Below are 24280 nucleotides of genomic sequence, written 5' to 3' on the forward strand. Positions count from 1 at the left end.
ACAAAGCTATGAACCAGCTGGATTGAAACCCTTTGTTTTAATGTGTTTTCTGAAATGTGTGATAATGAGAATGTTTGAAACGCCTTCAATAAAACTGACAAACATAAGGTGTCTTTCCCTAACATGTGTCTCTGGCTGTCTGATTTACTGAGAGGTCTGATAGATTTAGATCGAGTTTGTCATTGAAATGGTATTAGGACTTTGGTAGATGGCTAGTCACAACATGCAAATATCATATTAGTGGTGCCACGCAAGGAACAAAGGAACCACACAAGCAGAAAGAGAAACGGTAAATACCCCCCTGTTGTGATTAGCTTTTATTTAATACTTGAAATGGAAAAACAACTCTTCACTGATGCACTTGATGGGGGTGGGGGGACAGTGACCAGCAGCAAGTTGGGGAATGCAGGCTGACTGTTTCAGATGTTGGTACAGACATTTCAAATATAATTTACTGTACAATACCAAAAAAAAAAAAAAAAGGTAAACCCCCCCCCAAAAAAAAAAAAACACCAAACCAGGCATTGTATCATAAAGAAGGACCTGATCCTCATGATACGACTGTCAGAATTTGAATGGTTTATTCCTGTGAAAACTCTGCTGTAGCCCAAGTCATTGAAGTTTTGTTTGGTACTGCCTGCATATAGATATATTTATGGACATATAAATGGTCCATTTAACTTCTGAGGTCATGTGCTTCTCAATGACTTACCACTCATTTAATAAGAGCATCGTTCTACTGCACTAATTACTTACATCCAGTGAATATAAATAGAGACAGAATGTCTCTGCAAGTATGATTTACATAAGTAAGCAAAAGAGTAAGAATTGTGAAAAGTCCCTGAATTCAAATGTCTAAAGGGAATCCCAACAAGAACTTAATATTGTTCTCAAGTTTGGTTAGAATCTGAACTAACAAAAATAAGAATATGATAACATGGTTTCATGGGATATCACCAATACCTCCATAGCCCATTTGGGTTGAGTTCCAGGTATCCCAACACCCTGTCAGAAGTTTAGGCATCTTCAGGCTATACTGTAAGCAGTGTTTAAAGATATGTGCATGTTTTCACAGCACAGATGTTAGTGAATAGATGAACAGCCAAGAACTAAATGATTCAGTAGGTTAGTTATGCTTTAAAATTCATAATAACATCACACCACTGTTGTCAGATTTCGGCAGCTCCCTTTAGTTATCAGGATCCCGTGTAACACACTGAGCTGGGGAGCACACCTTATACTATTAGAGCACCCCTTGTCAGCTGCCCTATGAAATTATTTTACAGGAGACCTTCTAGCTCCAGTAATCTCAAACATCTCATCAAATAATTTGAATGAAAGGTTTTGATTTCTTGAAGCAATGCTTTCCTATTTTAGCCTTTATTCATCTTGCCTTGTTAACATATGTGTGCATATTTTACGGGATTTTGGCCTGCGATGTTCTTGACATGCAAAATATATCCTAGAGCAAAAGAGAAGGCTTGGGATTTTGGTGTTTTTAAGGCAATTTAAATAGATTTAAGCCAATTTTGTGGGCTCTATTCTTAGAATGAGTATCTTGCTTTACTTCAGCACTAGTTAATTCCTTCATAGAGTTTACACATCAGCTGACCTGTTCTGTGGCTGTACTTTTATTGATTGATTTCACATATATTCTCTTGCCACTGAAAGGGTTTAATCAGGAAGCTGTTGTCGAAGACAACAATGTGTAAATATTAAATATATAACACTTCTGCAGTAGAACCAAAGCAGTAGAACCAAAGCGTACTGATGGGTTTAGTTATTTTTACTATGGTAAGATTACATTTTAGAATTTTTAAGAAGTGTTTCAGGAGATTTGGCATTTGCCTTTCTGGGAAGAAGTGATGCTACAGATCAGCGCACATTGTACAAGGTGTAGTGGAATAGCCTTTTAAAAATTTTTATTCAGTTTGATGACCCTTGATATTTCCTTGAGTAAGCTCATGAACTCAAAGTTTTCCTCAAAATCAAGGCATCTTAAGATAATCATAGTTTTGCAGCTAAGAAATGAACCATTTGAGAAAATAGCTCATTTGTTTTGCCAGGACAACAGTAATAATGGAATGTTTTCTGGGATTTCTTGGGCAGTAAACCAGAATCAAACTTTAAAGATTATCTACCTAGTTGCTTGTTATATTAGGAAACTATCAACCTGAGTATTTATTCAAAGACAGTAATATTTGCATTTTCTTATTTCTTATTTTTGACAGTTGGCAAAAGAAACAGTATATAATATGCTTAATTAATTTCTTGTGTCTGTTTTATTTCAGAAAAGTAAACAAGTGCTACAGGGGTCGCTCTTGTCCAGTAGTTGTTCATTGCAGGCAAGTACAATTTCTAAAATAGCTTTAGAGAGCTCTGTATATGCAAGAATTTAACACAGATATAAACAAAATGGGCAAATTAAAGCTTTACATTAATCACTAAACAGTGAGGTAGGCTAAAAGTTTTAAGTATAACTCAATTGAGTTTTAATGCTATTTAATACTTAGGATCTGTTTTCATCACAAATTTATTGTTCCATATAACTTTTTAGATGTTGAGCCATGACATAACAACGTATGGCCACACTTATTCTAGTATAAGTAGCACTTCAGTTTCATACATCTCCTTCAAAATTACAGGTGTTCCTTGCATGCCCTCCCAATTTAGTCTGCTTTATTTTATTAACACTTAATTATGTTTTATTTCTTCTTTACTTGTTTTTAGTGATCAGGGTAAGAAGAGGGCAATGCCAGGCTGCCCATGGATTGAGTAATTCCTTAAGCACAGAGTATTTTTAGGCCTGACAACATGATAGATGCACTCTAAAGCTGTCAGGCAGTTCAGTGGAAAAGTTTACCATAATAACATTAGTGTTGGGTTTTGCCACTGGGGGTTCTGACTTATTTATCAAAAATATCCTTGTAGATAATGAAGACAGAAAAGAGCCCTGCTAAGAGGCAGGATGTTTGCCATGTGGCACTTCACTTTGGATGGGAGTGAGGAGGGAGGGGATGTGTTTCTCACGTGAGGATGCCAGGAGCTGAATGTTCCAGAGTGGGTTTGTCTGCATTGCCTTCAGGAAACATCAGAAAGGAGCTATTTGATGCACAATGAAGAACCTTCATGTTTCCTGCTATTTCCTTACTGGGATGGATGGAAATATCTACCATGAGCTCAGGAGTTTTTGTTTTTATTGGGCCTGATTGCTGTCTTGTCTCTCATTATTCAGCTTAACTAATAAGACTGTGTCTTTGTTCCCTTCACAGACAGAGAAAAAAAATTATTACCACTAGCTCCTTTTCTCTAAATAGTGATCTAGTAACTGAAAGAAAAAAATCTCTGTCTACAGAAATTAAGTTTCATAGCCTGACTGTAAACAGAATACAATAACGTGCTTCATGCTGTTCTATTATTTTTTTTCTTTCATTAATTGTTTTACACAAATTGAGCTATCAATAAAAATAATGTCTTAATTAATAGAACTATATACCAGCCTAATGGGTCACACATGCACCTTTGTAAAAATTTTGGGGAGGGAAAGAAAAAAAAGCTTTTACTTAAAGTCTTAATTATGTTTGCTAACAGCAGCTCTAAAAGAGCATCACGCTGGCAATTACACGTTGCTCTCTGAAAGGGACACAAGCTGCATTCAGATTAGGGAGCTTTCCTCCTCCTGAGGCTTGGTCTCACATCTCTGAGGAAGGGCTATGGATACACAAAAGTTAAAGCTATTTCTTAAAATTACAAGATAATATTTCTTTCTGGTCATTGTTACTAGGGAACAATTAAAGGGAAAGATACAGTGCAAAAAAAAACAAACCGCTCATATATAGTGAAGAAAATTGCAGTCCTCAGTAATTAAATATTTGTTCTTGAGCAGATCTCTGCATTCCCTGTGATCACTGTGGTCACATGCAATCTGGAGCATTTTTAACTGTTCTGGATAATGTTCTAGTCAAACTTACTCTGAGTTCTTCATCTCATATATTAGTGACTGTAAGGTCAATTATATGTACACTTTTTTAATAGAAATGGTATCCTGGTTTAGGATTTTCCACTGTTGTTTAAAATGTTTCTCTTGCATAAACTTGAAAAATCAAAGCAAATCCCTGTTATCCATGCAGGGTAGTAGTTAATCTTCCACAAGCAGCTTGTGTTTATTCAGTGCAAGCTTTCTCTCCTCTCAGTACCCTCCTTTAACCCCTCATTCTCTCCTCTCGCACCAAGTGTAACACGGTAACGTTAAGGGCAGGTACCTTCATGTTGAGTCTAGATGCACACTGATAGGCTTTATTTTTTTCTTTTTCCTTTTCTGTTGGCAGCGATGGTGCGGGAAGAAGTGGAACCTACATTCTAATTGACATGGTTCTCAATAAAATGGCCAAAGGTGAGAATCAAAAGGCTTGTTACTTCCTCAGAGCTGAAATATGTGCTTGTGTTGCCATGACAACAGTGGGGGAGCAATATTCACAGAAAATCTGAGAATAAATTAGAGGCAAATTGTACTCTTTCCTGAATGTTCTGTAGTTTTATTTTCATACCAAACGCAAATGCTTTGTGAATGAGAGGTGTGTTTGTGCTGTTGAGAAGTATTTGAATTTTTGAATTTATCATTTAAAATAGTTATTACAGCTTTTACAAGAGATGCCTTGGGGCTGTGCAACCCTAATTTAGTGGTTACAGGAGCTAGGTCCCAGGCTGTGTCATGGCTGTTGCCCATGTGGGTGTTACCTGCCCCACCATGACGGTCAGATGTGATTATTTCCTTTTTTGGAGCTGCCCATTGCCACCAACGCGTGTAGAAGTGGTGGTGCCAGACAGGGCCTCGTGTCTGGCACAGATTTGTTTCTTACAAGGAAAAAGACTGTAGTGAACAGGACAGAGAACTGAAAATAAATCTCCATTGCCAGTTCTGGCACTATCTCTTTGATACTGAACAATGTATTTAACTTTTCTGTTTCTTAGAAGTCTCATCTGTGATGTGTAATTTTATGATGTGGGAAATAATCTGTCAACTAAACATAAACTTGTTTGTTAAAATGAACAATCTATAGATTATCTAGAGATTGGGACCATTCCTTTTTATTTTTTTTCTTGTTTGGTAAGTTGTGCATGGTGGGAAGTACTTGAGATACTCGGAAATCATCTTTGTTAGAACTGACCATATTTTTAATGCTGATACTGTCTTCAGAAGAAAGGAGGATGAGAGTGAGCCTGTAAACCTGACCAAATAAACAAAAATAAATTTTCCTTTATTGATTCTTAACCTGAGTTCTTAAGCCAGATCTAGCATTATACCCACACGTGTATTTAATGAAAAAGGATTAGTTGTAAAAATATACAAATTTATAGAGAAAAACAATATTTAGTTCTTTGAATTCTAATCACTTTACAGTGTTTAATATCTTCTAACACAGACGTACTTTTATATGTAGTTTAAAAATACTCTCCATGCTTTGCAGTCATCTGCTGTTGCATCCTGAATATTCCAGTCCTCTGGGACATGGTGGTATCCGGTCCCTTTAGAAAGAAGATTTTAGCTTTTCTTTTTTTTCTCTCCAGATTTTGTTAACATGTCTCATCAAACATGGACTGAATTTTCTGCCCGCAAGCATCATGTGGAACTTGCCACTGATGCTAAAAGAAGTTGTATGTTTGCCTTCTCCTTTGCGCTGTACTGAAAATAAATTTTTCAGTAGGATGAGATTAGCTTTTCATGCTCGTTGGAAAATAGGTTTTTGCTCTGTGAAGGAATATGGAGATATTTCCAATGCTTGTTACTTGCCACGTGACAACGTAGACTTTAAAAATAGAAGCAATGGTACATCATAAAATTAATGTGGACCTTTGTTAAGTGTTTGTTCACTCATTTCGGCTATCAGCAGTGAGAAGCCATAATGAAAACTAGATTTAAACTATATGCAATTTATTGGCATATAGAAGTAAATGAGGAGTATTTTCTAGCTCGAGGCTTTCAGCCACTTAAGGGAGGGTTGACTTTGTTGTAAAAGCACTGAAGAATGCCATTTATTGACTCCATTGTACCATGTAATGTCAAATTCCATTTTAAGTGTGGGCTTAGCGCTGCACAATGCCAGACAAGTCATGTGAAACTGGCCAGAGAAAGGCGTCACAGGGCTTTTTGGAGATCGGTCACCCCCATTTTGTTCTTGACCTGCTCCCCTCTGCCCATGGGGGTGTGCGACGCGAAATCCCCTGACCTGGTGCTTTGGCTGGAGTTTAAATGAAAGATCAAAGGGCAGAGCGGGCATCTCAGCCCTGCTGAGGTGGGCCTTTCCCAGGCTGTCACACTGTGCGGCCGCCAAAGGTTTTGTTCGGGCGGGAGCCGCGGCCCAGCCTGTGCGGCCGGGGCGCTCTTTGTCTGGCCTGAGAAGCTGGAGGCCCAGGTTGAGGATCCAATGTTCATCAAATGATCAAAGGCCTGAAGCCCTGGACATGAAATCTTTCTTTCCATTTCCTTTTCTTAGAGAATGAATTGCACGAGTGGCAAAGAATGCCCTTTCCAAAGCTTTTATGTGCAGTGCGAGGGCTAACTTCAGAGTCCTTCAGCGCTGAACATAAAAATGTAAGTGCACTTTCAATCTGGGCCCAGCTGCAGGGCCAGCATCGAGGAACCCTTCTTTCAAAAAGCCTTTTAAGGATTAAGGCCTTCAGTCTTTCAAAAAAAAAAAAAAAAAAAAAAAAAAGCAAAAAAAAACCCAACCGAAAAAAACCTCCACGGACTTTTAAGAATAAACTTAGAATAATTTGAGTTTCTTGTTCCGTGGTCTGGTTTATTAGAAAGTAGACAATAATGCATTTTTAAATCAAAGTAAATAGAGGAGCACTTAGTTTCAGCAGTGGGAAAGTAGAAAGCAATCAATAAATACCTTGGCTCTTTAGTGGGGTCTTTAATAGGTTGGGCAAAGGAGCTCTTTTATCATGTAGTGATTTACTTCCCTGCATTCTCTTAGACAGTTAACTGTAAATGCCTTTGTCATTTACAATTTCTTCTCCTGCTCATTGAATTAGTGCTAACACTTAGTCTATTAAACGCGTTATAAATTCATATCTTCTACTACTCTGTTGTTGCCAACCCTCATATTATTTTAGAAGCTGAAAGCCACCAACAAGGGACCTGTTCCTAAAAACTAAAGCAGGGCAAAAGAAACCAAGCTGGGGCGGATTTTGTGTTTGACATCTGCCACATCAATTTGACGGCTCCAACTCCTCTGATGAAGGGAATTTTGAGGAACGAAAATTTTAAAATTTTAAATTCAGCTCAGGGCACTTGCAGAACAGTAAAAGTTGGTAACAAGGGCAGAAATGCTCCCAAAGGTGTACTTGAGAGGTGAATTAAGCTGGTGGAAGGATGTGCAGGAGCTCACAGGGGCACTGGGACAGATCTGCTGTTGGGGGAAGTTCTTAATAAATTCCACTGTCTCCGGTGCAGCAAATGCAATGATTGCATCTGTGCACTTTTCCTAACAGCCACATGAAATAATCTGAGATACTGGAATCGGCAGAGAGCACCAGTGTCTGTCCAGTGCTGTCATTCCAGTGTCATGTCAGCTGGGAGTTACAATGCCAAGTAGATCCTTTTGTTTCATTGTTCCAATAATAAATGTAGCTATTTATCATGTCATTTATTACTGTATTTTTTTTTCTTCCTAGTTTCATATGCTGTTGCCTAGAAAGATTAGACAAGTTGATCCTTGAGGTCCTATTCCAACCCGGTGTTCTCTGATTCTGTGATATGCAGAGACTCTGATCCTATATCCATCAAGGCAATAAGAAACATGAAACAGTGTTGAATCTGGCCTTACACTAACATATCTTAATATTATTTAACATGTTTCAACCATGGCACCTATTTAACTATGATAACTATTTGTACATGGGTGTTAAAGTTTTAATACAGTTACCAAATCACCTCACATTTCAGTGACAGCCATCTTAGGACAAGCTTTAGTTTTGAGTTAGAAGCTGAGACGTGATTTTGTTCAACCCATGTGCATTTTGATTATTTAAATAAATACAAAAAATTATAATGGATTGTTTTTGTAGATAACAATGCTTGCTGGATTTTTATAGGGACTGGCTGATTTCCTCTGAGGCTGATTTCTACTGAGAATTTCAATGTTCCTGATGTATTTACAAGTTTTATCCTTTGTTACTATGGAAGACAAGATGCTTTAGATTTAGTTTACTTGATGTTTCTTCTTCACCCCAAACTCGCAGTAATGCTGAGCTGATCAGATTTTTTTCTTTTTGTGTGATCTAGAGAAAAGTTGAGAATTTTCTCATTTCATGTCTTTCCCGCAGGCTGATTGTAGTGACTAAAAGTGTGATATATTGCAAGACATTTTTATTGAGTGATTCTGGCACCAAAAAAAAATTTTAAAAAAATTATGAGGTCTTCCCACTTTCATTTTTCTGAACTGTGAGGGTTGGATAGTATAGATAATAGTGTGATTTTTAGATATTCATCCAGCCAGCAGCTGCTTAGGGTTTGCTGACCATCCATTTTCTTGTGTTTGAACTAGCTGAAACAAGATGAGTCAAAGGGAAGGCGAATATGAATTTTAAAATCCTTTTAAAGTATTGATTTCCAAATTCTAAAACCCAGCAAAAAAGATTTGATTTAGCAAAGCCGAACCAATGGTTTATTCTCTTGCATTCAAAAGCTTGGATTATAATTGATGAGCATGCACACTCCGGCCAGGGCTGGCTGTGGAGGTTATCTCCCCAAGTCCTTTCCTTGCCCCTGCTACCCTATTGTCTGAGGGTCTTGTGAGTCAGCTCCTGAGCAGATGCAGTTTATACCGTGACATTTTAAGGCAAAACAAAAGATTCCTTAATTCGCCTTCTGACTCATCGTGATCAAATGATTTGGGCTAATCTGAACCCTTGCTGAGGTTTTGCTTATCTGCTGTTTGGGTTTAACCATCATAATGAAGTTGTGAGGTTAGCTCCTCTCTGAAAGGATTTTATTAAAAGAAATGCTTGCCCATAGTCATGTTAAAATTAATTAAATCTGCTTATTTTTGAGTCCTTATGCAAAGTCTGAGAAAATTCTATTGTTCTGTTGTTCTGATACAAATCTAGAGCTGACTATTTCTGACCTGCTTTTGGTGAATGAGGGAATATTTCCTCAGCCCAGGATCAAGCTTCTCCCATGAAAACAAAATTTAACATACTGCTTTCCTTCAGAGGTTGAGACAATATATAGTGTAAATGAGAGATTTCTTTTTTCTTTTTTTTTTTTTTTTAAGGTAATACTAGTTAGAGGGTCAAAAAGTGGGATTAGAAATAAGTGGTATTCTGGGAAAAAAATTATAGCAGAAAAATTCAGGACTTAAAAACAGAATTGTTTTCAGGGTCTAAATTTGAATTAATTACATGGCTGGCCTTTGAGATTTGGATGAGACAGATTATTATCTCTAGAAACACAGAAGAAAAAACACAGAGCCAAAAAATTTGGGGTTTTTTGTTTACCGTTGTGCTGTCCACAAGACTGCCTCAGTTCTCAGCAGCAGTAATGCCAACCATGTAAATCTGAAATGCTGCTGTTTCAATTTCCAAAGGAAGTTGCTCGTGTCCATGTAAACATATTGTATGTTATAAGGCTGGTTTTTCCAATGAACTGCATTTATGTATTGTAACTTTTATGTAATGAGTTACCCTGGAAACACAATTAGGCAAATAGTGCTCGTTCTTGCAGCCTTTCCCAGCAGATAATTAATCACTATGAGAGCTGGGCCCCCAGCTACATGCACAAGTGTATAGGGAATGTATAGGATAGTTTTTCACAGTCCAGCCTGAGGTGCTCAGCAAACTCTTACTATTTAGAAAAAGCTGTTTAAAATAGTGTTTATTTCCTTTGAAAAACACATTTGGGCATCTGAAAAGCTTTAGAGCTTTTCGCATGTTATTGGCTGTATGGAGTCATTGATTAATAGCTTATAAAAGGAAGATAAAAATGTAGCATGTTCTACAAGCTTCTGCTCTGAAATGAATTAGTGACCATGGGAAAGGTATTCTTGGTTGATGTTTCTCACTGTATGTTGTATGGTCTGCATTTTTAGGGGTTTCCTTTACAGAATATAAAGATTTCAAGCAAAAAGCAAACATGTTATTGATACATTTTCTTTAGCTTTTATATATGTATATCTATATAATTTAGTGGTCAGGGATTAACCTAAAAGAGCCGTATTTCTTCAGTTATTTGCTATTCTTAGGATTTTATTGGAAACAACTTGGGAGTAGGAAAGTATAGTAGAAAGCAATCATTATCCAGGGTTAGGGGCAAATAAATTGTGAAGAAAGACTGATCAGGCATGGGCTATTCCTTGGGAGAGGGAGCACAAAGGGGGGTCCCCATAGAGTGCTGGAAGACCCTGAAAGAAATGTATTGATGTCAGTAAGCAGCTTGAGATAGTGACTAATTTGAAAACAAGAGGTCATTGACTGAAACTAAGGAGGAGACAAGCAGATAAGGAATTTGTGCAGCGTTTTTCCCACCATGGGTAGGTTAGGATATGGAAAAGCGAAAAAGCTGGGTCATAGTAGTACTGTGCTGCAGCTTTGAAAGCAGCTGAGCACATGTTTGGAAAAGGAAGTTTATATACAGAGAGTAAAACCATTTGTTTTTTGGTAGCTAATCTCATGCAGCAGAGGAGTGTTCATTTGACCAGTGGTGGTCTTCTGGCAGTAAAGGATAAAGTAAAGTTTAGCTAAAGTTTAGCTAAAGTGGAGCTAAAACTATTCCATAATTTCTATAACTGGACCAGTTTAGTCACTTTTAAGGATAAACTCTGTTTAAATAGTTTAAAGATTGAATCCATAACAGTTGCATCTTTTATTCAGGTCACTTCATATACTGTCTTGTGAGAGCTTTACCACCTACGTGCAATGTAAAATGAAAGTAATGTAAAATGTAGTTCTTACAATTTAATAGATTTATGTAGGCGAGCTACTTCTGTGTCTCCTGGAAAGAAAATGTATATTTTCCAAAGGGGACTTCAAGATTTTTTTAAGGCCAAGTGAGATGTGTTTTCATAAATGTCATTTTTGCAATAAGCATCTTAACTTTGTTCGTGTTTGATTCATCAAATGGAAATCAACTGCCAGGTAATGAACCAAGAGTTTCTGGAAGAGATACTAAAAGAAGTAAATTGTGTAAAACTCCATGGAGCTGATCCTGGGGAACATCTATTAGCAGGGAGTAACAGCACATTCACAGTACCTGCTTTATATGTGCTTTGTGTATGCATGTGTGTCTGCACATGCACATGTAAGTTGAATTTAGATGCATGCACTGGTATTTTCTACAGTGATAATAGGTGATCATGGGATATTTTACCCCATAAGGAAAAAACCTTATTAGCATCCATATCTATAGCAGTTCTTATGTAGTAATTTAGGCATATTCATTTTACTTTTAACTTCTGGGGAGGGTGGAGGAAATCTAATTTTAAAAGAGAAACAATTCCTATAATGTATAGAATGCAATGTGACAATTCTCACACACACACTGGAAGTGAGGAAGGATTGGTCCTCAAATTAGCATCCATTTGCATTCAGTTAGAATGTGTGGTTTCTGCATGTTTTTTTCTGCATTGACAAAGGATATTAACTTAAAAACTGACATGTCAGCAATGAATCTCTATCCCTGCAAGGCTGTTAAAATCAGTGTAAAACTTAGAAGCATTATTTTCCTGTATAATTTTTTAAAATATTAGATTATGCCTATGTCTTCCATCTTCAGTGTCACCTTCCTTTGGATTGTGTACTGACAAAGCCATTACACATTTGTACATTTATTACATGCAGACTTCAAGTATTAATACAAAATGTGTAAACAGTAGCACATTATGTAATGCATATATATAACGTATACTCTGTGTGTGCATGACTGTCACAATAATTTTAATTACTTTGCTTTTATTACTTTAAGCACTCCCTTCTACACTTACATGCTTGCTTTGCCCATTGGGTGCTTTTGTTGAAGTTGTTTTTGTTTGGTTTTCTTTTTAATAAAGGTAATGAAATTTTAATTTGGGTTGTTAGGGGCACAGAAGCACTTACGTATTTTGTCTGAAATTACAGACAGTTCACTGACTCAGGCATAGGCTGGGTCCATCCCTAACTACACACACATGCACATAGATTTTGTTAATCTCAAAGAGTGAATTTATAATGAAAATGAGACCCTGAATACATTAATCTTTTTTGTTATCTTTAAAAGTGTACCCCTCAGTAGGATTTTGCTGACGCTTTTCTCTTTCCATGAAAAGCATCAAATGATCCTCCTGGCCAAGAGCAGAGCTACAGCAGTAGACATCTAGATAACTACAAATGAAAATTGTTTTTATTTTTGTAGTTTCCAGATGATGGTCAGGCCTCTTTTTTATCTCTAATACTTAAAAGTGATTTTTATTTAGTGGGCACTTTGTGCAAGAAGGAAGAAAATATTCTTGTTTCTTTGCAGCAGAGCACTATACAAACAGCAGTTACTCAAAGCACACATTTTTCACTTCCATGGCCTTCACTACACTGCAGTGCTGGTTTATCTTTTCAGTGTGGTTCCGTGTTGCCTTTCGTCTGTCATTCCTTCAAAATCACCAAATGTGGAGGTAAGGGAAATAGGGAAGGCTACAGACACAAAGCACAGATCTCAAACACCATAAGCTTTAGCAGATTCTAGCATTTGTGAGGCCAGAAGTGAAGAGCAGAAACTCAGCTCTTTTCAGCCCAGGTTCATTCCAACTAACTTTAGGCACATAAAACATCTGGCGTTAAGCATCTCACCTAACCTAGTTGTCTGGGTCTCCTCAGTCATCAAGAAGAACGATACACACCTCTGGAGGATAATTCTCAGGCAAATGAATTGCCCATCAGAGCTTACCCTCTCTTTCTTAGCTGTTGAGAGAGGAGATGACTAACTCCAATTCCAACTTCAAGGATGGCTGGAGTAGATGAGATGAGGTTGGGCCTTTGAGACTAAGCTAGTTAGTAAATATTACCGGTTTGCTATTAAAACTAATGGTCAGTGAAGAAGTGGTGTTACACTCCCCCTAGTTATGACCCTTTTCTCTTTAATCAGATTGAGTTTGCCCCTCATATGGTGTGATTAAATGTTTTGCTGCAACATTAAGCACTCAATGGGGCAAACACTTGCTGGGGCAGCTACATGAGCCTTTCGTTAGAAGCTCTCAGTGGGAAGCTGGAGGCATGTAGGGCTTTAGGAGATTTGCAAATCTGCAGCATATCTGTGCTATGTCCAGCAACATTAGACATTGGAAACAGTGTGGCTGGGACAGTGTAACAGTCCACGAGTGCTGATTTACCCTCCCAACTCCCCAGAGAGCCCACTTGTGTCTCTACACACTACAGCAGACAGAAGCGTAGATGGGTGTGTTTGTGTATTAGGCTCCTGACAGACCTGGATCTATTTACTGCCTGTCCTTTGGTCTCCATACTTCACTATCCCCTTGCTATGGCAAAGCTGAATGCAGAAGAGGACCAGAAAATGCAGCACCAAAGAAAGCCTCTTTGTCAGAGTTCAGATGGGGAGGGAAGAAAGGCAGCGTGAAGCCGCCGCGCGCGCGTTTGCTCCACGTTTAGACATGAGTCATGCAGCCATCACCCAAACATGACAAACACTTGTATTCTTCCTAAACACAGGCACGCTGTGATGAGACAGCTTAGTGTCCTCACTTGTTTCCCCTCATTTTCTTTCTCAAGTGTATTTTTGCTGTTTCACATTATTACAAGTGTATTTTCTGCAGCACTCCCGGCTGCCTGGGAAGACTGAGCCATGCAGGGTCCGAGGCTAAAGGCTGCTGATCAGCAGCATCCTGCAAACACTAATTGGTTCTTCTTCAGCTTCTAGCAACAGCAGCGTAAAGATGTGTGGTAGGGAGGCACTGTTCCTTCAAGATTTTAACAAGCTAGTTTTTAATCTTAGCTAACAAGTCCCTTTGCCCTTCAAGGCCTAATTCAAAATCTATGCAATATAATAAATATAAAAAGATGCATCAGGCAGGTAATATCTGACTAGAATGAAGCTGAGTACTTTCTGCTACAAAAAGCAAGGCATTTGACAGGTCATTTCTGTATTGCTCTTAGTACTCCATTTTTTCTGTTGGGATAAATGCTTATTCCCACACTGATCATCATCATTTCCTTAAGGAGAAATGGTAAAGGTGCCAGGAATGCCCCCTTTACAACTGCTCAGCATGACTCCTACCTCATATATTCAGTATTGTGATCACTTTGTGGTCAAGAAAAACAGAAAGATAGACAAAAAAGGTACAATGGGTATTGGGACAAAAAAAAGAGGATCTATCTAGGTCTTCACCTCTCTAGTGTCCAAGTACCTTATAATCATTAATGGATTTGCTTTCATAACAACTCATTAGGTAGGTGGAAAAAATGGTTCATTTTAGAAATGATGGTGTGAAACATAGGGTGAATTTAATGATTTAGCCCAAGTGGGCTAAATCATTTAGCAGGAAGTCAAAATCTCAGTCTGCAAGAGAACTGAAATCCATCTAAACATAGCCCCCTAATGACCAAGCCATCCTCTAGGACTCACAGTAACAAATTTATAGCCATTCTGCAGAGTTATAATCATAACTTTTTGAGGTATAGCTGGAAGTTTTTCCCAACTAAAAAAAATCCTTTTTAATTTAATATTTATGAGCAAAATGTATTTGTGCAAGATTCACAAAGAAAATTCTTCAGTTTGGGATATTTAAAAGGAAACCCCCCACAAATAACTGCTTTGATGAAGTATTTAAGCATCATTTTATTTTTATAAATACACAGGAAATTCAGAGCATCTAGAATCTAAAATATTCCTTTTAAGACAGAGCCTTAATATAAAATTCTATCAGTCTCACAGAATCTACACTGCACTTTTCATTAGCACTGAATAAAACAGAAGATTTGACTTTACTTTCAGTTTATGTTGAAGCCTATTACATAAAAATCTCAAAGATTACCTTAATTAAGCTAAAACTTCTCATGCATTTATGTAACAATGATGATTGCTCTTATAACTGAAAAAAAAAAACCCAGCACATTTTCAGATGCACAAACTCTGTAGTTTGCTGAACCTGAAAAAACTTTTTAATGCTATGTCTTCATTTTTTCTTCCCAGCTGATGCATTTAAAGATGTTACTCCTCTTGACAAACATTGTCATATTCCTGTGCCATCATAGTGACAGCAGTACTGCTACAATGTGGAAGGGACCATCCTCCACAGAAGGTTTCTCACGTGTCTTGTGCTTAGCAAAATAGGACCCCTGCCATGTCTAGGGGAATGAGAAGAGAGGGAAGCTTTCATTATTATAGTCATAAAACTAACATTAGGTAATACACGGTGATTTTAAATATTGTGAGCTGCTGGTCATGCGGCAGAATTAGGCTGGGTTGTTATTTATTGCAGGAAAAAAGGGGAATTTGCCCATGTTTTTATGACATGCTGGATACTCCACTTACACAACTGTCTAAGGGCAAACACTTTAACCCCTTGAGATCTGCTAATCAGGAGCACCAGCTGGTAAGTGCCAGTGTGCATCCAGCATTCATGCCTGCGGGGAGAGAAAGGGTTGCAAAGGATATGACCCTAAACTTCAGAAACCTCTTCTCTCCTTGGGGGCAAAATATCATTCAGCTTGCATCTTCTCCTGTTTTCTTTCAGTTTATCCAGTTAATGTTCCTGGTGTGGGTTGTTGTGCACTCACTGTGAATGCTTCAAGCCTTTAGGAAGATGATAGTTAATTACTGAAGTTAAAATCTGGCTTGCACTGGTGTGGAAGTGCTTTCAGAGGTATTTATTCAGCCAGCTCACTGAGCTGCTAGGGGCAGGGGAAGGCTGGCAGTATCTGGCTCACAGTGAATTACTGCAAATGTATGTTCTGTTTGAAAAAAATAGCACATTGCACAGTCATTTTTCACAATACTGTTGGTACAATATTAGCTCAGTCTCACACTAAGTTACATTGGTATGTTCATTTAAAACAAGCAATGAAATCCTTTGTGAAAAAGGCTGTCTCAAACACAACCCAAATTTATTCCCTGCAAAGTGAAATGCAGTCAAAAGATGAAAAGGCAGTTCTTTATTGTATAAATGCTTTTTCTTTTATCCTTCTCTTTAGCTTCTGAAACCACTAGCAGACACATATATATTGGTGGGAAGAAAAGATAGAAAATACTGTATTTTTGACATGTTTTGTTTTCCTTTCCAAATGTCACTTGCTCTCCAGCCTAGTATTTTTAACCCTTCCTTTAGATTATTTGTGGTATGACAATGAATTTACATCTGCATCTATTACTGGACTTAATAGTTCAGAAGCCTAAGCAAAATACTTCCAATAATTGGATATCCTTGGAATCAGTGAATCAAGCTCTTCTAACTTTTGCTCTACACCACTGCATCAAATTTAGTTTGTGTGAGCTTTCCAGATAAGCAATGTTGCAAATGCCTTAGCAGTATGTGGATATTTTGCAGCCATCTCACTATAAGCATGACTTGACCCTAATGTCCTTAGATGCAATATTCCCCTCTCCCAATGTCATGCAGCATATGCTGGATTTTTGTCACCTGAATTGGCTCAAAAGCATAAATAAATTGTTATTGGGTAGTGTAGAATGGAATGCCATATTGTCATACTCCCAGATTAAAGATAAAGCCTCAGCATGGCAGAGAAAGTGTTGAATTTGTGTCAGATTCCAGCAAAATAATTCCAAAGAGAATTGAAAGTTCATGCTGCACTTAAACACCGAGCTCTTCTCACCTGTGAAGGCAGGTGGGGTTCAGACCTCCCTTTGTACCTTGAAAATGTCTTTGTCTGTGTCTGTCACCAGAAAACTTTTTACAGACTATTGCACACGCCAGTGACAGTGAGCTGAATTTACATAATCCAATAGCAGAGTATCCTAAGCTTGAATAGAAAAAAAGCCCTCACCACAAAATGAGATTTAGTAGAGGACAAGCAATATATATTTAAACACATTTGTTTTAGTCACAATAAGGGAATAGATGCAGAACATGTAGATGCAGAGGAGGAAGAGAGGCTTACTCATGTAGAGAGAGAATGAGTCATGCTGGCTTTTTCCTATGCCATTGATTTCATCTCCTGTCCTGTGAATTTTCTTGTTCCAAGATGTTTTTCTTCTGAAACAGTGTCCTGTCTCTGCAGCACTAAGTTTCATTGATCAGTCTCTCCAGGCACTTAAGTATTTCCCATCACTGTAGTATCCAAGGCATTCAGAGGTGATAAAAATGGTGCAGCAAACCAATCCCTGTCTCTGCTTTGGATTGTCTCTAATCCAATGGCATCTCAACAAGACACTTGATTTGCTTTGCTTTTCCTTAAAATTACCTATGGCTGAGGACATCTGAAATGCTTTTGGATGACCTGCTGATCACAACACATGGGCTGGGGACACTAGTGAGTAAAAACTGATGTTTTAGGAACTTTACTGACAAAACTCTTCAGGACAAGCTTCCCATTAAGCACCCCAGACCACTAAGACTCTTCTTATGTTCCAGTGCATGCATATTCTTTGGTGTTTTCCTAAATCAGGATTTTTTAATCAAGTGTTGTTCATACTATTAGTCATGTCATTCCCTTAATGATGATAAAAAAGCAAACATCAGTTCACTAGTAAATGCCGCAGTCTGCATGACAGAAATGGAGGAATTAACCCTTTCAAAGGTAAACTCAGATGCCTGGCTGGCCATTAAAAAGTGTAACTATGTCTTGTCATAAACCTTTTCTCTTTTTGTCCTGAGGGTAGAATATTTTCAAATAAAGATCATCACTCGGTGGTGGGGGGACATACATGTTGCAGTAATGGGTACTTGAGCCTGCCAGCTGCAGAAGGGGAATCTCTGAGTTCATCCTTGCACCATACACCTGGGAAGCTCAGAACTGTGGTTAACCTTGTCCATGGATAGCAGTGTCTTGAATATTTCTCATATCTTAATTTCTGAAAGGAGAATTCCTCTTACTTTGAACCAAGATGCTAGTGGAACATTTTGTTTCCTGGTAATCAAATGAAGCTACAAGTGAGGCTGTAAAGTATGTGCAGTACTCACATAGCTCTGCTTCCATCCACAGCTGTGGTGGAACAGGAAAATCCCACATAATTGCACATGTATGTGTCAGAGCAAACACTGAAGAGAGCTACTGTGTTACACCAGTGTTAGGGTTTGTGAAGAGAGCACCTTTAGTGATGCTTTCCAGATTAATTGCCACTGCAAAACCTGCAACAGATTTAAGGTATAATTACTGTCACTGTTATCAGACTTTACAGTGTATGTAAGTATTGCTTTGCTCTGTTGTAAGGAGATCTGGGGGGTTTTAATTTTAAAATAAAACCTTCTATTTTTTTTCAAAGCTCATTGCTGTAAATCCTGGGGAGGGGTGGGGAGCAAAAGGTGTGCAATGCTTCAATCCATGGTAATTAGCAAAACTGTCTGTAAGATACCATTTCTAAGTTGTGAATATTATATTTACTGAAATAATTCATTCCATTTCTGATACAGCTGAAGAACATATTTTCATTTATTTGAAGAACATATTCCAAATCAATAATTCTTGTAGAGCTGATAATATTTTAAAATATAATTTCATCTATTTTATCCAGGAAACCAAATGAAATCATTCACTATTCATTGCTTTTCTGGATTTTTTAAAAGATGGTGTTGAGCTATAAAGTTGAGTTGGGAAAATGAGGAGGTGCATGATGTTTGCATTGATATGACCCCAACTATAGATAGACAAGCCCTTAAATTACAAGAGCTGTAGGAAGAGTGGTAAGTGTTGGGTCCAATTCTCCAAATCTAGTTCTGGGAATTCAACGAGTATGTGTTCTAGATGTGTACAAGTTACATTGCAGCAGCAATGCTCTAGGTGCATGGCCCACAAGCTGGCCACTGAGACCCCTGTGAATATTTGGGGATATTTAAATGCCTCCAGAAGGAAATCCCAAATTGGCAGAGGGTGGCTCAGGAAATTTGTAGGAGAAGGCAGCAGGAAACAGTTGACAAGTCTTCTTCAGAGCACACCACTGAGTATCCCTTAAAATAGAGCAGATTCCAGAATTGTGGCCAATCCCTGCTCTTGATAAACCATCCAATGACAAAAGTGAATGTACAAAACAGGAGAGAGCTGAGGTCAGCATGTGTCCAAGCTCCTGTAGCTATGGGCCCATGTCAGCCCTAGGAGAGTGAACAGCCACCCAGGGCAGTAGGGCATAGTGGAGCAGGGATGGGGTGGAATGGCCCATCTGCCTGGCGCTTTGGTACCCTGAGATGTTCTTGCAAGATGCAGAAGGGAGCAGATACAAGAAAACCAAATTCTCCATGTGAAATTTTCTCCTCAAAGGCTTTCCAGACAGCATTTTATTCTTGAAGCTCATACGGGAAGGACCAAAATCCTGATTCCCCCTCAGTCCCTTCATAAAATATCAGATTAGGCACTTAAGGAAAATGAGGAGGGTGATCTTGAAATATCAGTCACTGGAGGAAATTGAGGAGGAAATCAGCATCTCCCTGTCCCCTTCAATTCTCTAATCTTTGTGGATTATAAGAATGGGAAGAGTCTCAAGGACTTGCTTTGATCTCCATAGTTCATTTTTGAAAGAAAGCTCCCCTGTGTGCATGGGGCAGGGAGCCAGTCCCAGCCAGGCTGTCTGTGCCTGCTTCACATGCCCTGGTGCTACCAATGGCTACAGGGCAGCTGTGGCCAGACACCTGGAGTGGAACCTAAAGAAAATGTCACAGACTGGCCAGGTGAAACAGTGGCCACACAGCAAGGTCCTGATCTAGGAAGCCACAGACAGGTTTTCTGGGTGCCAGCTGCAGGTAGCAAAAGGTCACCTAAATCTTGTTTTTACAGCATTAATCATTGTGTGGTTCAGGCCCTTTATTCAGTGCATACTCTTAGAAGTGACAAAGGGGACACTCAGTGGCACTGCCATGACAGACCCTAAAGTTGCACAAAATATATTCTGCTCTGGTGCAGAGACATTTTTAAGAATTTGTTTTTTCTCTGGTTTCTCTTGAATTAATGTTAGTAAAAGGTGCCCCAACCTCTTATTTTTCTATATGAAGACAAAAATTGCAGCTGCCTGCCAAGTCTGCTGAGAGATGGATGTAATAATTTTCAATTGGACTGTTAGCCCAAAGGGAACCCGATAGCAAGAGATTGACAGATGCAGCATGGATTATCTTGTGCTCTGAACTCAGCCCAATTTGTGGTTTGTTGCAGGTGCTAAAGAGATTGATATTGCTGCTACCCTGGAGCACTTGAGGGACCAGAGACCAGGCATGGTCCAGACAAAGGTACTGTCAATAAATCCACTGGGATTTTAAATACATTAAAGGTCTTTCACAGTAGTTGTTTTCATGACAGAAGAGAAAGGGTATGACCTAATTTAACGCAGGTCGCTTGCTGATTACTCTGTTTGGCTCCCTACCAACTGAGGTTTATTTATGCTGAAGATTTATCTAGGTTACTTTCTTTGGTGTTTACTGTTCTTTCTTGTAACATCTCCAGCATCTATCTTGATTATCATATATGAAGGGCAGTCAAGACAACAATCTTGCCTGCTAAAGAAAATGTGCATTTGAAAGAATGTTCTTGCTTTCATCCTGAACTATGGATTATTTTCTTAGGGTATCTGTGCTTAACTGTGGCATGTAATATTTTTTTGAAAGCTTCTACTCATTAAAGAGAATGTAACTGCTGCATTTGATATTTTTTGCTGAAAAAAAGAACTCATAAGTTTTGAATTAAAGGAAATAAAACTTTGCAGGGAATCAAGTAATCTTTAGTATCTTCGAATGGAGGAGCTTGCATCAGCCTTTATGGATGTAACATGGCAACTATATTTTTACACTTTGGTGAGATGAATGCCTTATTCTCAAATTCCTGTCAGTTGTAATAGTTTTGACATTTTTCTACAATGTAAAATTTTTAAATATAGAAGCTGATGGTGCAATTCTAGTACCTTAAATTAGAAATGAAACTTTCTGTTATTAACAAGTCTAGTGATGTATGGAATGATATTGTGGGATATATGCCACAAGTTAAGAGCTGCAAATATGACAATAAAAGAACTCTTTCATGGTATGAAGGTGAAATAAATCTGTTTATGGCCTTATAAAATATCAAATGATAGTTATAGTCCCAAACTGAGTAACAAGAGCAATGTGACAGCACTGTGTCTTGGCCAGGCTGGAATTGATAGAAAATTCTGCAGTGAATTGAAATTCCTGAGGGGCAAAGGTGAAATAAATGTGTGTTGCAGGAATCATTGGTTCATAATTTTTCCTGACTCTCTTCTCAATCATGTTATTTTCCACTAATACTAGGGGAAAGTACTGCTGAGAAACAGCTTGGGGAATGTTAATTATTATTTACCAATTATGTAAGTGCATAAAAAATAAAGATGAGCAGTCAAATCTAACTAATCTTTATCTGCAAGGAAGACATAAAATTGCACAAGTCTTTTTCTGCTTTGATTATTCCAACTGGAACAAAAGGCAAATAGCACACAGTATCCAATGTCATATATATTTACTCTGAGGTAAGATGCAAATCCTGGGCTACTCTGCAAAATATGTAGCAGCTCTGTGGCAACATAGAGCTCAGATTATAGTTTCCTTTTCAGGGCAGAGAAATTATGGCTTGTTGCCTTCAACAAAAGAAAAAAACATTGCTCCAGAACCAAAGAATGTGGTTATATGAACAACTTCTCCTACTTAGCCACCAATAGTTACCTGAATTCCATGAAAATCTTCCTCAATACATGTTTTTTCCCTCCAAACATTTGTCTGGAAGAGCTCCAGAAAACAAATGTATCCTGTGTTTTCATCCAGAATGAAAAATTTTCTCAGGATATTGCTTATCTCTCCTCTTGCTCCTTCTTCCATCATTGTCATTTTCTCAAAACCACCCAAATCACTTATTCAAGCTAATGTCTTGCAAATTATAAATATCTGGTTACATGCTAGCAATGTATAATCCCCAGAGAATTTTTTCTGATGGATTTAAACAAACCCCTGTGCTTTCCCAACTGAATACAAATGAGGAATATTAGACTCTAGGAGTAATTTAAAACGATGGATTAAAAGTCAGGTTAGAAATGCCAATTACAGAATATCCCTAGGCAAAATAAACACCAACTTCCTTCAGCAATGTTATTTTGTTTCCAGCAGGCAGCGCTCCACCTTTCCAATAGGCATGGGAAAGATTTGTTTGCAGAATTTTGTCTTCTGGAAGGGATCTTTAATTCAGAAGCACTGTATATAATAAATTGAAATGAAATTATCATAACAGCATTCTGCATTTCTAAGAAGCATAATAGAGGATTTGTGGGTTTGTTGGATTTTTTTTTCCAGGGGAATTGTAAAATAGAATTGATATGTCACATATGAGAGGAAAAAGTAATGAAGGACGAAGTGTATTCTCTGTGATAGGAAAAAGATATATTTCTTTTTTTTTTCCTGTCTCCTATATCCTCTCACAATCTATAATAGTAGATAGATTCCTTACTTTGTTATATATGCTACATGAACCTGGGAATTTTTATTTGTAGACTTAATGAAACATAGCCATAGTTACTTTTTATTAAGTATATTCTTGTCACCTCTGCATTATAGCTGAACTGAGACCACAGAATGTCTGTCCAGCTACGTTTTCTAGGCAAAGCTAGATGTTAAAATTCATCTCCAGGCAGTCTTGTACATGCAAATAAAACATGTGAATGGCAGTGTAGCTGTACAAAACAACAAACTGAGCTCCTTTAGAAATTACTGACATTAATTTGCTCTAACTGCAGTTGTCCTCATGGAAAAGTGTGGAAGGTGTGGGAAGACCTTTCCTGGGAGAGTGGTGATGCACATCAGTGGGAGCTGCACTCCCTGCCTTTCACCTGGCTGTGTTATGCAGAAGGATGGAGGGGAAGAGCTCAGCTGGCCATCCCTGACAGGCCATGTCCTCACACATCTCATTTCTGCTCTCCTGTCCCTTTGCAGTCAGTTCTGAGCTCTGGCTGTGCAGATTATACTCTGCAAATTGTTTTGTCTCAGTCATTAAGGTCACACTGCCTGTTCCTCAGTCCCTGGTGAGGCAGACACTTCCTCAGGCTTTTTGAGCTGGTGCAAGCATCCAGTTTGGTTCTGCCCCAAAATGTCCCATATATGCCCCCTCTGACCCTGCTGCTCTCCAGCTTCCCTCACACACTCATTGTGCTCCAGTTAAAATACAACTGATGCTCCTGGATGGCCCCATCTTTCCCAGAGTTTCCTTTAATTGCAGAGACCTTAGACAGTGCAGGGAGCCTCAGGCAGTCTTGCACACCATCTTCAGTGCCTTCTGAGGATGAGTCCTACTCTTCAGGGTGAATTGATGTCTGATTAAAAGCTGTTGGCTGCAGTCCAGCAAGTGTACATGGCTGCCACTTTGACAGCAACAAGCAGACAGCAAAATTCTTGAATGGCAGTGTCGCTGAGAAATTATTCTGTTTTATTCTGCTTTTTCTGCTCTGGCACTGTGCCCATCATTGCTTCTCTGAAGCATCTCCACATGGGAGCTGACTGCAGTCGGGTAAGACAAGGCAGAGAAGACTGGCACTGGATTGCAGGAATTAAGAGTCAGCTGCCTTTCTGAACTATGAGTTGTACATCTGTAGCTTGTTCTTTCATCCTTCCTGAACCTTTCTGCAGTAAAATGAAACACTGTGGAAAATTAATGTTATCGGTTCAGTGATCACTTTTGGGGGTGGCTGTGTTCTGTAACCATCCCACACAGCCCCTGGCAGCACCAACTGAGGTGCCAGAGGTACAGACCTCCAGTTTTCTAATGGGAGACACAGACAGTGGCCCAGCAGTGATCTTGGGCTGCTTTGAAGGGTGCATCTCAAACCTGCATCCTCAGAGTTGATTCCTCAGCAGTTCTTCCTCCAGCTGGCTTAAACCTCTGGAGTACTTCCAGAAAATCCAGGAATTTCTCCACAGTTCTTATCTGGTGTCTTTGATTTGCCTGTATTTTAAGAAAACTTTCCACTGGAAAGTCTCAAACTCCAAATCACCCTGTCAGTTATTTCAGTAAGCTAAATTACTGAGAAAAAAAATCACTTGCTTGGAAAATGCAACACCTGTTAACTATGAGGATTTAAAACTGCTTTGTCCTTCTGTAGGACTACACAGTTCAAGAGTGTGTTAGGGTTGCATTTAGAAGAAGTAGC

The 24280-nt window shown here is 38.5% G+C and overlaps 1 protein-coding gene across 1 annotated transcript in view; it reads left to right on the forward strand.

Annotated features, from left to right (window-relative positions):
* PTPRN2 (protein tyrosine phosphatase receptor type N2) overlaps nucleotides 1-24280 on the forward strand; it is a 636037-nt gene that overhangs the window by 606429 nt on the left and 5328 nt on the right. Inside the window, exons 20-22 of the mRNA XM_077789214.1 lie at nucleotides 2292-2345; nucleotides 4329-4393; nucleotides 20299-20372. Of these exons, the coding sequence (XP_077645340.1) occupies nucleotides 2292-2345; nucleotides 4329-4393; nucleotides 20299-20372 (193 nt within the window). The remainder of the gene's footprint in view (nucleotides 1-2291; nucleotides 2346-4328; nucleotides 4394-20298; nucleotides 20373-24280) is intronic.

Source organism: Lonchura striata, chromosome 1 (genome assembly GCF_046129695.1).
Source record: "Lonchura striata isolate bLonStr1 chromosome 1, bLonStr1.mat, whole genome shotgun sequence".
Lineage (NCBI taxonomy): Eukaryota > Metazoa > Chordata > Aves > Passeriformes > Estrildidae > Lonchura > Lonchura striata.